This window comes from Palaemon carinicauda, chromosome 2 (assembly GCF_036898095.1).
Source record: "Palaemon carinicauda isolate YSFRI2023 chromosome 2, ASM3689809v2, whole genome shotgun sequence".
In the NCBI taxonomy this organism is placed as follows: domain Eukaryota; kingdom Metazoa; phylum Arthropoda; class Malacostraca; order Decapoda; family Palaemonidae; genus Palaemon; species Palaemon carinicauda.
In genome coordinates, this window is record NC_090726.1 from 66,268,997 (window position 1) to 66,284,222 (window position 15,226).

Sequence of the window (15,226 nt, forward strand, 5' to 3'; positions counted from 1 at the left end):
TTGAAGATAAACTTTGAAGGCGCCGTTGTAAGGGCTTTGCCTCACCCCAGAACCTGAACCTGAAAGAATTATAGAAAAAATAGAAGAAACTATTGAAGAAAAAAAGAAAATAATTAAGAAATTAAGATTTATTAAAGGAAATGGCCCTCTGCCTCATATCAGAGAAATGTATCTGGATAAGGCATCCCTTGTGATGAAAGCAAGATTAAATATGCTCAACTTAAAAGCAAATTTCAGGGGAAAATATGAGGACAATTTGTGTGACTTGTGCACAGAGAAAGAAGACACTACCGAACATTTATTTTTATGCCCAAAGTTAGAACAGCTAAAGAATGTAGAAATAAGTTTAGGTACGCTGAAAAATCCTAGCAGGGATCTGGCTGCATTTATAGATAGGGCAATGCATATAAAGGAAGAGTTTAAGAAGCCCAAACTGATTACCACAACAGGTTGCCAAAACTGATGATAGCAAGGTGTTATCCTATCTAATCTCAAGGTAGAAGGGAATAAAAGTAAAGATTGAGAACCTCGTTATGATATTAATTTATTTAAGACACAGATGATATAAACTTAATAGCAATAATAAGAATAAGCTTAGAAGCTTTGCACCTATCTATAAAGAGATAGAGTGCCCGCAAACTTATTTTGCAGAGTGAGCAATAAGGAACCAGGAACCAGGAAGCTTCAAAAGTTCAAACTTGCAGCACATATTTTTATGTTGAACATATTGACACGAGTCTTTTTTATAGTTTACGTATAACATATCTGTTTTGACACTCATTTATTTATTTCCTTTCCTCGCTGGGCTACTTTTTCATGTTGGAGCCCTTGGGCTTCTAGCATATGCTTTTACAACTAGGGTTGTAGCTTGGCTAGTAATAATGATAAATAGTAATGAATTTTTTTTTTCATGCTTGATACGCTTCTAGTAGTGTGCCCACAATTACAATGTTGTGGAGAGAGCAACGAGGATCCGGTAACTTGCAACAGATTAGCGAATTTAGCGGTCCATTTTCAAATCCATATTCCTCACTCAGTTGAATCATGGCCAACGTTTGTAACAAGTGTGAATATACACGAGACGAAGCCATTAGACTCTTTCTAAGTAATAATGAAGAAACTTTGAAATTTCTACGTAACCACGGGGTACTTCCATCTGAAATTAAGTGTCCCAGATGTTCCAATCGGTGCACTTTACGCTCAGACAGACATTGCTGGCAATGTCACGGCAAACATAGAAAGCCTAAAAGTAAGAAACGTATACAGTGTACTTTCTCAATTAGTGATTATAAGGGTACGTTTCTAGATAACTGCCATTCAGAACCATGGAAGTTAATCCTATTTGCAAACCTATGGCTTCAGAAGAGTTTTTCACACACTAGTATCATGCAGAACTTGAATTTGGCTTCAGAAACGTCTGTGAGATGGAGAATGTTATGTTCTGAGGTAGCTGAATATTTTGTAGACATTCAACCACCAATTGGAGGTACAGACATTATAGTGGAAGTAGACGAATGTAAGTTAGGTTATTATAAAAACGACAGTGGAAGTGATGACAATGGCGTGTCGGTTTTTGGTGGCATAGAACGTGTTTCCAAGAGGTTTTTCGCCGTGCCACTAATAGATAATCCAAGTAGAGGCGCAAATACCTTAATCCCACTTATCAAAAAACATATAAGCCCAGGTAGCATTTTAGTAACTGACACATGGCCTGCGTACAAGACTATTAGCGAGTATGGGTACCAGCACCTGATCGTAAATGCTAGGACAGCTTCTGTGGGTCCTGAAAACCCCAAAATTCATATACAGAACATCAAATGGCTATGGAAGGACATCAAGTCTTATGTCCCTAAGTCTGGTACTCGTAAGGTGTATTACAATCAGTATGTCTCCCGCTACGTCTTTATCAAGTCTGTGCCCAATTATAAGGAGTTATTGCACCAATTCTTTATTACTGCTGCTGAACTTTATCCTCCCTATGGACAGACAACCCAACCCGATCATGACCCAGTGGAGATAAAACCCGACCAGGACCCAGTGGTAAGCTAAGGATACGGCTCCTAAAGTAGGTTAGGGTAGGTATGGAACTTTAGGTTAGGTTATGTTGGTTTCTCTTTTAAAATCGGACCATGTTAGGGATTGAGAAGTCTGTGTTCAAAAGAAAACGGAACTCAAGAGAAAGCAGTGCTTTAGAGGTAACTGCGGCAGTTGGTGTGTAGGTGTTGTTTCACTGTCTTGTTTTTTATTTTTTGTGTTATTTGTTTCTGCTGCTATTATCTTTTATATTTCATGCTGTTTTGTTGTTTTTTTATGTTATCTTCTGTAATTGGTTAGTTTTAATTTTATCCCACCCACAATGCCAACGCCCACCTGGGGTTCCCCATTACTGTTGAGGATTATGCTTGGTGGTGGTAATCGGGAATTGCGACAGCTATTGGTCCAATTATAGAATGGTGCAACATTAGTAAGGACTTTGAAACTTGCATTAGTGAATAGATCTTTACAAATACACTTTGTTCTGTGACTGGAATACAAACATATGCTATTTATTAGGGGTATTACTTTCGGCGAAGCTGAAAGGACGAGCCATTAAAATTTAGCTAGGGTTAACCACCCATCCCGCTAGCTTTCCGAGTTTTTCATTTTTTTTTTTTTTTTTTTATATGTACGGAGTTTTCTTCAAGCAATGAGTTTAATTCTAGTCTCATATATGCTGTACTTATCATTTCTACTGACAATTGAGCTTTCTTCTTGCCTTTTTCATATTGCATTTGTGCCGTAACTGGAATACAAACCTACGATATTTATTAGGGATATTACTTTTGGCACAGCTGAATGGACAAGCCATTAAAATTTAGCGAGGGTTAACTATCCATTCTGCTAGTGAGTGGGGATAGGGGGGTTAGCTTGCTACTGCTCCTGCTCACACATCTGTGATTTAGCTTAATTTGCTTTTGGCTCAGATGGTGAACGGTTGTTACCGCTCTTCATCCTCACCTATATTTTGGACTGCCATTAATGCTTTTTTTGTCCTGTAACTGAAATACAAACCTCTATTTATTAGGGTAGTACTTTTGGCGAAGCTGAAATGACGAGCCATTAAAATTTAGCGTGGGTTAAGTACCCACACCGCTAGTTAGCGTGGTTTAGGGGGGTTAGCTCGCTACCACTCCCACTCACACACTGGTGATTTAGCTCACTTTTCTTTTGGCTCGGATGGAGAGCGGTTGTTTCCGCTCTTCCTCCTCGCCTATTCTGGACTGCCATTAATTTTTGTCTTTTAACTTACTTTTTCTTATATGTATATATATACAATAAAACATTCTTAATGTTTTTGTATATATATATATATATATATATATATATATATATATATATATATATATATATATATATATATATATACAGTATATGTATGTACAGTGAACCCTCGTTTATCGCGGTAGATAGGTTCCAGACCCGACCGCGATAGGTGAAAATCCGCGAAGTAGTGACACCATATTTACCTATTTATTTAACATGTATATTCAGACTTTTAAAACCTTCCCTTGTACGTAGTACAGTGAACCCTCGTTTATCGCGGTAGATAGGTGAAAATCCGCGAAGTAGTGACATCATATTTACCTATTTATTTAACATGTATATTCGGACTTTTAAAACCTTCCCTTGTACGTAGTACTGTTAACAAACCACCCTTTAATGTACAGAACACTTAATGCATGTACTACAGCACCCTAAACTAAAACAGGCACAAATATTAAAGGCGATTTTATATCATGCGTTTCCTAAACACCTAAAAAGCACGATAAAAAATGGCAACCAATGTTTTGTTTACGTTCATCTCTGATCATAATGAAGAAACAAACTCATTTAGTGTACACATATATGTATAGGTTAGTTTTTGCATCGATTATATTGATTATACAGTACTGTATGTTGATTTTTTTATTACCAATGTTTTAGTTTACGTATTTTTCTTAGGACTTCCAAATGAAATCTTTTTCTTTATGACGCCGCCTGAAACGACGGCGTGTACGCTCAGTAAACAACCACGCTCAGAACAAACAAGGCATTTAACGTGCATGATGATAGTGATAAATAATGATACAGTACATACAGTATTTACAGTAAAAGCATTTACAAAATATGTTACCTTACAAATATAAATTATACAGTATTGTACGTAGCAAAGCAGGAAAACAATTTACGAGAGAGAGAGAGAGAGAGAGAGAGAGAGAGAGAGAGAGATTGTTTTACGTACGTAAATGTAAATTTTAAACAAAAAAAATATGATAGGTTACAACATGTAGACTTTTAAAACCTTCCCTTTAACTTAATGCATACAGTACGTACATTACTAAACTATAAAACAGGCAGTAAGAATATTAAAGTAAAAAATAAAGATTGTTACTGTACTCACCACGAAAGAAGTTGAAGAAAAACTTGAATGGTGATGGCAATGAATTTGCTGCACAGTAGAAATGATGATGATGAAGCTGATGATGTGTTCTACTGTGCAGTCAATGATAGTATTTTACGTCTCTTCAGACGGAGGTGTCTTTTCCTGGGACACCTCTTCAACTTCTTCAATTTCTTCCGAAGGCGTACTAGCAGGAGGAACTGGCTCTTTTTTGCGAGGCTGGAAAAACATTGTGATCGGAAGTTGCTGCCGCTGCTTCTTTTTTCGCTCTAAGAGCATCCTGTAGAGAGTCATGATGTCATCGACCTTGTTGGAGAATTGCATCGAGCGAACCATATCCTCGTCCCACTCTTGTAACATTTCTTTCGCCTCCTTGATATGGTTGCAGAACTTGGCAAGCCGTTCTAATGTTAAGCCCGTTTCTTCGACATTTTCTTGGGTCTCTTCCTGGGTATCACTCTCTTCCTCACTTGCCGATTTCGTCAGGTCTTCGAGGTCTGCGTCAGTTAGGGGCTGGGAATGGCAGTCCAACAACTCGTCGACGTCTTCAGTCGTCATGTCGCCAAACCCGTCACCTCCAATTATGGCAGCCAACTGCACAGATTTCCGTATTGCAGAGTGTTGGATTTCCGACGGAGTAAATCCCTTGTCGTCGTAAACAATATCGGGCCACAACTTCTTCCAGCTCGCATTCACGGTTGCAGGTTTCATCTCTTGAAGTGCCTTCTGAATATTCTGCAGGCACGTGGCTATGGTGTACTGCCGCCAGTACGCCTTCAAGTTGAAATCTTCATCCTCGTCATCTTGGGCAGCATCCACACACGCAACGAGGTCCGCCAAGGTATTCTTAGTGTAGAGGGCCTTGAACGCCCTGATAACCCCCTGGTCCATCGGTTGAATTAATGACGTGGTGTTGGGTGGCAGGAACTCAACCTGAATGCCCTCATGCGACAGGTCAGTTGCGTGTCCACCAGCGTTATCCATAAGGAGAAGGATCTTGAATGGCAAGCCCTTCTCTACGAGATATTTGCTGACTTGCGGGATAAAACACTGATGGAACCAGTTGGAGGTCAGCATCTTCGTAATCCATGCTTTTTGATTATGCATCCAGTACACGGGAAGGAGATTCTTATTTTTATTTTTCAAAGCGCGAGGATTTTTCGACTTATAAATAAGCCCCGGCTTTAACAAAAATCCAGCAGCATTGCCACACATCACGAGTGTAACGCGATCCTTGAATGCCTTAAAGCCAGAGGCTTTGGCTTCCTCTTTGAACAGGAAAGTTCGCGACGGCATTCTCTTCCAAAACAAGCCAGTCTCATCCATATTAAAGACTTGTTCCGGCTTGTATCCACCTTCGGCGATAATATTCTTGAACGTCTGGTTCACGTAAGTTTCAGCAGCGGCAGTGTCAGCGGAAGCAGACTCCCCATGCAGGGAAACGCTTTTCAGGGCGAAGCGTTTCTGAAACTTCGCGAACCATCCTTTGTTTGCGGAAAAACGTTTCTGAGGCTGGGAATCAGTGGATGTCCCTGGTTGAGGATCATCTGCATCATCATCATCTTCAGCATGGTTGCCGTCGTCGTTTTTAGGTTCCTTTGCAGCAAAATTCTCATATAAAGTCAAAGCCTTTGTTTGGATGGTGTTCGTATCCAACGCTATGTTCTTCTTCCGGCAGTCGGCAATCCACACAGCTAAAGCACCTTCCATGCGTACGATCGTTTTATTACGCGTTGTAACGACTCGCTTCGCTGATCTGCTAAAGGTGATTGCAGCCGTCTTTCTAATGTTCGCCTCGTCCTTTTTGATATAGCGAACGGTGGATTCGTTGATGCCAAAATGGCGGCCGGCGGCCGCGTAACTTCTACCATCTTTTAACATGTCGAGAAGCGTAACCTTCTCAGCTATCGTCATCATCCTTCGGTGGCGTTTAGGCTCACTACCAGCCTTAAGAGAAGCAGAACGCTTGGGAGCCATTACAGTAGGATTTACGTACAGTACTGTAACAAAAAGTTCAACTTAAAAAGGTCGCACACAGCACAGATTAAACTTCACAAACTTAAGAACGTCTACTCAGCGATACGCGGTAACAGAGAGTGAACGATCCAGCCCCGCGAGAACTTTGATGCTGCGGGTAGAAGATGCGGGCAAAACACCAATCACAGGCTAGATAACAAAACTTGAGTTCTGATTCGTGATCTATCAGCGCTTGAACCAATCACAACCCGTCTTACAGTACTATGATGCGTTGGTTACTCATAGAAGATGCCCCGCGCATACTGAACGTACGTAGATTAAGTACAATACCGTAATAATAATAAATAATGATAATAATACTGTACAGTAATAATAATAATAATAATGATAATAATAATAACAATAATAATTTTATTAACAACAACAACAATAATAATAATAATAACAATAATAATAAAAATTTACGTACGCTATTTTACGCCTCTCTCTCTCTCTCTCTCTCTCTCTCTCTCTCTCTCTCTCTCTCTCTCTCTCTCTCTCTCTCTCTCTCTCTCTCTCTCTCTCTCGTACGCTTATTCGAAATGTGATTTTTGCAACAAAGAATATTATTGGATGCAGTACTGTACTACGTACGTATACATACAAAAGATTCATGGAAAAGAAGCACATCCATTACAGTACACACCATTCTAATATGGTATGACTGCATCTGATTTGCGTTTCATGTTCGATTTAATTTTACTACGTACTGAATTATCGTATGATCACATTCTCTTTTCCTGTTTTATTTCTTTCTGTGCTGAATTATATATCATATGTAATGCAATGAACAATCAGTAAGAGCAGATATTACTAATTACAGTATTAATGGAATTACAGGTAACAAAATATCGTATTTGGGGGTCTTCAGATTTCGCGGTATTTTCGAATTTTTCGGAAAATCCGCGATATGTATATATATATGGGTTATGGGAAAACCCCGCGAAGTGGTGAATCCGCGATTGTCGAACCGCGAAGTAGCGAGGGTTCACTGTACTGTTAACAAACTACCCTTTAATGTACAGAACACTTAATGCATGTACTACAGTACCCTAAACTAAAACAGGCACAAATATTAAAGGCGACTTTATATCATGCGTTTCCTAAACACGCCAAAAAGCACGATAAAAAAATGGCAACCAATGTTTTGTTTGCGTATATCTCTGATCCTAATGAAGAAACAAACGCATTTACACATCTGTGTATAGGTTAGTTTTTGCATCGATTATATTGATTATTCAGTACAGTATGTTGATTTTGTTATTACCAATGTTTTACTTAATTTTTCTTAGGACTTCCAAATGAAATGTTTTTCTTTATGACGCCGCCTGAAACGACGGCGTCATAAAGTACGCTCAGTAAACAAACGAAGGCATTTAACGCGCATGATGAAAGTGATAAATAATGATATTACAGTAAAAACTTTTATAAAATATGTTATTACAAATATTATTTACCGTATCTATATAAAATCATACATACGTAGCAAAGCAGGAAAACAATTTACGAGAGAGAGAGAGAGAGAGGGGGAGAGAGAGTTGTTTTACATACGTAAATGTAAATTTTAAACAAAAAAAAATTGCTCCATTTCATAAAAAATAGTTGTTCCGTAACCGAAATACAAACCACGCTATTTACAAAGGGTATTACTTTTAGCGTAGCTGAAATGGCGAGCCATTAGAATTTAACGAGGGTGTATTACCCCCGCGCTAGTTAGCGGGGGGGTAGGGGAGTGGTAGCTAGCTACCCCTCCTCCCCCTCACACACAGGTGAATACTCACTTTCACTTTTGGCTCGGACTGTGACAGACGTCTCTGTCTTGGTCCTCGCTTGGCAGCCATTGTTTGTTTTGTCTTTACTTAATTGCTTACTTTTCATTTACTCAATATATATGTAAACATGTTTTCATGTTTGTATATATATTTGAGTATAGAAATGAGTAAGTTTCCTTTTCAGATTTGTGTGTGTAGTGTACGATATCTACGTGGAGGCCTCGGCAGTTAGACCACCACGGCGTAATTTTATGGGTGGCGATCGAGTTTGACTTATGTCTTTCTCTCTCTCTCTCTCTCTCTCTTGAGGTCGTTCACCCTTTTACTACGTGTTACTACGGCCTTGTAGCCTAGCTTCCTTTCCGTGTGGGGGGTTGCTACGCCGTACGTTTGTCTCAATTAGTTATGAATCTAATTGTAGTTGTTTTTTGTTTTTCAGCTTGTAGAACGATTCCTTTCGGGGTTTTCGTTCTTTCTTTAGTGTTCATTTTTAAATTTCATAATTACATAGTTACATAATTATAATTGTTATAATTCTGTTTTGGTTACAGCTCTCCTTCCGCAAGTGTAAGTGGTTGTGAGGGCACGTGCCTGTTGTGTAATTCTTGTTCCTTTCCCTCATGATTCCTCTTCGGAGCCTTCCCGGGGGAATGAATGTGTACTAATATTATTTGTTTTATTTTTTTACAGTTACCGATCTAGTTCGTTTCTGTAATATAGCAACGGTGTGAGCTGTCTGGTTGAGTCCTGGCGATTCGGCTGTTGCTGCTTCCCCCCTTGTATTTTCGTCAGGGGCGTGTCTCCTTCTACTGGTAGTACTCCCGTGACGACGGACAGCTCTCCAGTTCATTTTAGAACTCTCAGGAGGCTTGCATCCTTGGGCGGTAACTTTCCTTCCGAGGGAAGTTTTTCCTGTCCAGGCTTGAGTTTTTCCCCTTTAGGGGGGTTCTTCTCTTGCCTTTTTTTCGTGCGACTATGCTCTTGGTGCTGAGCGGTCGCACCTGCAGTTTCGCTCAAGGGGCTGGGCAACTGCAGGAGCTCCTCTTCGGAGGATTGCTCCTCTTAGGTCACTGGCTGACCAGTCTCTTCCACGAAGTGTTTCTCTTTCGTTCGCGAGAGAGTACACTCATAGAGACTCCTCTTCGGAGGTTTCTCCTGTTGCTGTTGCTGTTGGCCTCCCTCGCCGTAAGGCCCACCGTCCGCCTTGTCGTAAGGGCCTCTCATCTCCCTATAAGGGTGCTTGAGGCGCCTTTTTGGATCTCCGTTTGCAGCCTACAACTCCTTTTTCTCGATCTTCCGCCTTGGTGCAGATGGACAGCAATCTGATCTCGTCTTCCGACGGGCAACGGTCTTCCCGACGGACAACGGTCTTCCCGACGGACATCAGTCTCCCGGCGGACAACGATCCCTTCGGGGCAAAGGGTTGCCCCCACGGGGGTTCTTCCCTTGCGTGTCAGGGTTTCCCTGCGCGCCCTTCTGCTGTGTTCTCTCCTGCTCCTGCTCAGTGTGAGCACACAGGCGCTCTTCTGCTCATCAGCGCTCTCCTGTTCGTCAGCGCTTTCAAGATGATCATCCCTGCGGTTCCTGTTGGTTCCTGTTACGCGCCCACGTTCGCCCTTGCGATCTAGAACTTCGGTTCAGGTCGGGGTCAAGGACTCTTCTTCTTTGCGCAGGCTTCCACGCGTAGCCTTCTGCTCGTCAGCGATCATCAGCTCGTCAGCGATTATCAGCTCGCCAGCGATCATCAGCTCGCCAGCGATCATCAGCTCGCCAGCGATCATCAGCTCGCCAGCGATCATCAGCTCGTCTGCGATCATCAGCTCGTCAGCGATCATCAGCTCGCCAGCGATCTCCGGATCGCCCACGTGTGTTACAGCCGGCACGCCAACGTTCTCCAACACTTCTGAAGGAACATGGTTCGCCAGCTACTAGCTCACCTGCGCATGCTGATCTCCATCGCGCGACCCTCAACTGCGGATGCTGATCTCCATCGCGCGACCCTCAACTGCGGATGCTGATCGCCATCGCGCGACCCTCAACTGCGGATGCTGATTGCCATCGCGCGACCCTCAACTGCGGATGCTGATCGCCATCGCGCGACCCTCAACTGCGGATGCTGATCGCCATCGCGCGACCCTCAACTGCGGATACTGATCGCCATCGCGCGACCCTCAACTGCGGATGCTGATCGCCATCGCGCGACCCTCAACTGCGGATGCTGATCGCCATCGCGCGACCGCACACCTGCGGATGCTGATCACCATCGCTCGACCCTGCACATGCTGATCACCACCGCGCGACCCTCAACTGCGTATGCTGTTCGCCATCGTGCGATCGCCCACCTGCAGATGCTGTTCGCCATCGCGCGACCGCCGACCTGGCATGCTGATCGCCATCGCGCGACCCTGGCATGCTGATCACCATCACGCGACCCTGCGCATACTGATCACCATCGCACGACCCGGCGCATGCTGATCACTGCTCGCGATCGCTCACCTTCGCATACTGCTCGCCAACGCACGATTGCTCACCTGCGCATACTGCTCGACCATCGCGTCGGCATAACACAACGCGCCATCGCCAACCTGCGCGTTAGCGCTCACCAGCTCACCACTGATCGCTTGTTGATCCATATTGCCAGCGGTCCTCCTTGCCCACGCGGCAGCGCGTTTCCTCGCCATCGCGCTAACGCTTGCGTTCGCCGCCTCGGACTCGCTCTCATCCACCTGCCCACCCTCACGACCGCTCGCCTGCGTGACCGCTCGCCCGCGCGACCGCTCGCCCGTGCAACCGCGCGACCGCTCGCCCGTGCAACCGCGCGACCGCTCGCCCGTGCAACCGCGCGACCGCTCGCCGTGCAACCGCACGACCACTCGCCTGCGCGCCCACACGCCCACGTGCCTGCACGTCTACGCTCATGCTCTCCAATGTTCGCCCATGCGCGAACCAACGGTTTTTCCATCGCGCGACCCTCAACTGCGGATGCTGATCGCCATCACGCGACCCTCAACTGCGGATGCTGATCGCCATCGCGCGACCCTCAACTGCGGATACAGATCGCCATCGTGCGACCCTCAACTGCGGATGCTGATCGCCATCGCGCGACCCTCAACTGCGGATGCTGATCGCCATCGCGCGACCGCACACCTGCGGATGCTGATCACCATCGCTCGACCCTGCGCATGCTGATCACCATCGCGCGACCCTCAACTGCGTATGCTGTTCGCCATCGTGCGATCGCCCACCTGCAGATGCTGTTCGCCATCGCGCGACCGCCGACCTGGCATGCTGATCGCCATCGCGCGACCCTGGCATGCTGATCACCATCACGCGACCCTGCGCATACTGATCACCATCGCACGACCCGGCGCATGCTGATCACTGCTCGCCAACGCACGATCGCTCACCTGCGCATACTGCTCGACCATCGCGTCGGCATAACACAACGCGCCATCGCCAACCTGCGCGTTAGCGCTCACCAGCTCACCACCGATCGCTTGTTGATCCATATTGCCAGCGGTCCTCCTTGCCCACGCGGCAGCGCTTTTTCTCGCCATCGCGCTAACGCTTGCGTTCGCCGCCTCGGACTCGCTCTCATCCACCTGCCCACCCTCACGACCGCTCGCCTGCGCGCCCGCGCGACCGCTCGCCCGTGCAACCGCGCGACCGCTCGCCGTGCAACCGCACGACCACTCGCCTGCGCGCCCACACGCCCACGTGCCTGCACGTCTACGCTCATGCTCTCCAATGTTCGCCCACGCGCGAACCAACGGTTTTTCCATCGCGCGTACGGATGATGTTCCGTCGCGCGAACCTACAATGTTTCTTCGCACAAATGTCGGCTTATTTCTTGCAGTATCCATTGCTCGTCTATGGGTTATCGCTCGCCGACCACCAGGAATTCCCGTCGCGCGAGCTCCAGGGCAATTGCGACCACGATTCCCAATGGGGTTTTCGCAGCATGACCAGCCTGGCGAGTTCTTCTGGAGCGTATTTCCAGAACACTGCCTCACCCCGTAAACACAGAGCATGGCACTTCCAAGAATAGGAGAAACTTAAGGGAGATCTGAGCAACACTCCTCTATTCCTGAACCTGGGTTAGCCCTTCCCCGTCATTCCCTGGAAGGATTTTTGGCGGGGGGGCTTTCCGTTCGAGATTTCTCCATCGGACAAGGGGTGACTGCTTACCTCTTCCTCTGGGAGCTTACCAGGTTCTTTCCCTCCTCGGTTACGGCCCGAGGTTTGGTTCAAGGAAGCTACAGGAAGATCAAGGGTACTTTCCTCCTCTCGAGCTCAGGCACCTTGGACTTTCGTCGTTAAGTATCTAACTTGCGGACAAGCTCGATGTTGTACCATCTGGACGCGCTGACTGAGGGCTTCCTTCGGGTGTCTCATCTGTGGAGGTCGACGACCTCAGACACCCTTCCATCCTTGAGAAGAGTTTGTTTGTGCCCAAGGACAGAGACCTAGACAGCTGCTGTGCGGAGTAAATCGACTTCCGGTTTCACTCCTCCAAGGCGCTTTCTTCCAGACTCTGCAGGGCTCCAGCGCCCTTTTCTTTCAACCACGTCGGCCTAAGTTATCGGCTACGACAACTGGGACAAGGTGTCCAATTGCAGTTTCCTCCTGTCAGGAACAGATGGCACGGGAGACTCCCCGGGGGGGCATAGTCCTAAAAGGAGTTCACGAACTCTAGGATTGCAGGTTTTTTTGCTGGGAGGATGCTTAAGGTTACTCATCCGAATGACAGCTTCCCGATGCCCATTCCCGCACAATCTCTGTGAGTAGCCAAGGATATCGCGCCTGCCGTCTCTGTCAGCGAATTCAGTGTCTCTGAACCTCTATGCCATAGCGTCAGCAGAGTTGCCCGGTTGGGCAGAATGATCCATACCTTAGGCGAAGGTCTTCCTTAGGATCATCGACGGCTTCACCCCCGGCCCCCTCAGTCGATCCTTTCTTGTAAGGAAGGATCTGAGAGGGGATGTCCATAGTCGACCTCTCAGCCCTGATCAAGTTTGTCGAACAAACTTGGCCAGCGTAGACCAGCAGAATCGATCAGACTGGTAACGAGGCGACAGGACTCCTTAAACCCTGGATCGGAAGGACGGGTACTTTCAGTTTCCATTCCATCCATCTTCCAGGGTGCTCGTCGAATTCAGCCTAGACTGCAAGTATTCCTGCTTATGATGCAGTGTGGCTATCCCGCCGTGGCATAGCAGGTTTGTTTCCCCAGAGAACTCTCCCTGCCTTCCTCTTGGCCGCTCAGGTGCAGGCTTCCGCCTTCTCTGCTGTTTGGAGGGCTGGTCAACTCCGGTAGGCTCGGGTTTCGACCTTCTTCAGCGCCGGGACAAGCTTCCGGATGCTTACCATGAGTGTGGGCTCATGGTATTTTGCTTGGAGCCTTCTCTTCCTCTGCCTCAACATCTGGAGTATCTGGCCATGATATTGATTCAACCGCCTTACCACATTGGAAACCCCGCTTCTCGTCCGTCCAGCGAGGTTAAGCAACGTCGGTACTTGGATGGGTGACCACCTGGGGACGCCAGATTCTGTTACCACATCCTCCGAGCCTTCCTTTCGGTTGACTGTGGCAAGACTGAGGAGAGTCGCAGTACCTGTTCTCAGTCAAGCAGAGCTTTCAGCCCTACCTTGGAACGTTTCCTAGTTCTTCTTTCCTCATTGACCCGTCTATAGTCCGAACGGTCGCCTCAGGATAAGTTCCATGTGGGGCGATCCAAGTTCCGGTGGCTTCAGGCAATGTTTAACCGGACTCCCTGGCCCTATGGGACCAGCGGAACTATTAGACCTGCAATGGGTGTTGACCTATGGAGCCTCTTGATGGTAGTGGATATTCTCGTCCTTTCCCCACATTCTTGATGCGGTTCTCGGACTCGTCAAAGGAAAGGGGGGGGGGCATGTTCCGGTCCAGGCCTATGGTCAAGACCTGAAGGATACCTCTCCATCATTCAGGCAGGCTTAGGGGCCTTAGTCTGGCCCCTCTTCAGATCCTACAGCTCCTGCCGAGTCGCCCCGTTGCGCGTCGACTTCATTCTAACCAGCAGGGGACGCATTTTCACACCTTCACATCTTGCAGTAGAGATACCGGGATGATTGAGATTCTCTCAATACCACCATCGGCTCTCTCATTCCAGGCAGGGGAATGTTTCTCTCAGACTATCCGAGCAGAGCCTCATAGAGAGAGTGTACCTGGGGGTCTTTGACCTTGGGTAACCAGCAAGTGCTGGTCTGGGGGACCTGATCGCGACAGCTTGGAACCTCAAGCTTCCGCTATTCTTCCCCCCAGTCTCAGACCCCGAGACTCTGGCAAGATGCATTCCGGTGATGGTGGGACAACTTCGACGCCTGCGTCTTCCCTCCTTTTTGTCTGTGGACAATGGGTCTCAACAAGACCAGGTTGTCTGTCAACCTTTCAATGGGAGAGCTCCACTGGGACTATGCGCAGAACGGTTTCTGGACCCTCTGCTTCCCCTGACGGAACTCCCGGGAGAGCTTTTCCCACGGCGCAGACTACTCAAGCAACCACACTGCGACATCTCTCCCGAACCGGGGCGTCGCTTCGGCTTCATGCCTGGAGACACTACGCTTCCTCCTCTAGAAGAGGCAACCCGCTACAGTCGCGGTACGGAGGTCGCGTCATCTGCGATAGTCATCCACAGGGGTCTCCCAGGCAAAGTGAAGAGTCTAAGGTGGTTGGTGCCGTGGGAGATATACCTCTTCCCTTGAGGCCTCTTCTCCAGCAATAACGGTCTTATTGCCTTTCGGCGGGAGGAAACTCCTTTCCGCTCTCGGCAATGAAGCCTGTAATACTACTCTGTGACGCAGGTGCTACAAGCTGGAGTCTGGAAGTGTCTAATGACCTTCGCAGCCCGCTTCCTGCAGGGCGTGACCCACAGGAGTCTCGATACGTTTTCTATCGCTCTGTGGTGGCTACACAACAGCTGGTCTAACCTCAGGCTCCTTTTTGGACAGGTAGCAGAAGGTTGAGGGCATTGTTATC

General features: G+C 46.8%; 1 protein-coding gene across 3 annotated transcripts in view; it reads left to right on the plus strand.

Moving 5' to 3' along the window:
* The first annotated feature begins 972 nt into the window (after nucleotides 1-972).
* LOC137618189 (uncharacterized) overlaps nucleotides 973-15,226 on the plus strand; it is a 122,521-nt gene continuing 108,267 nt past the window's right edge. Inside the window, exon 1 of one of the 3 annotated variants that reach the window (XR_011039751.1) lies at nucleotides 973-2,075. Coding sequence is in view for 2 of the 3 variants with exons in the window: in XM_068348265.1 (XP_068204366.1) it covers nucleotides 1,045-2,040 (996 nt within the window). In the remaining variant the exon portion in view is untranslated. The remainder of the gene's footprint in view (nucleotides 2,076-15,226) is intronic. The other 2 variants (XM_068348265.1, XM_068348279.1) reach the window with 2 other exon arrangements.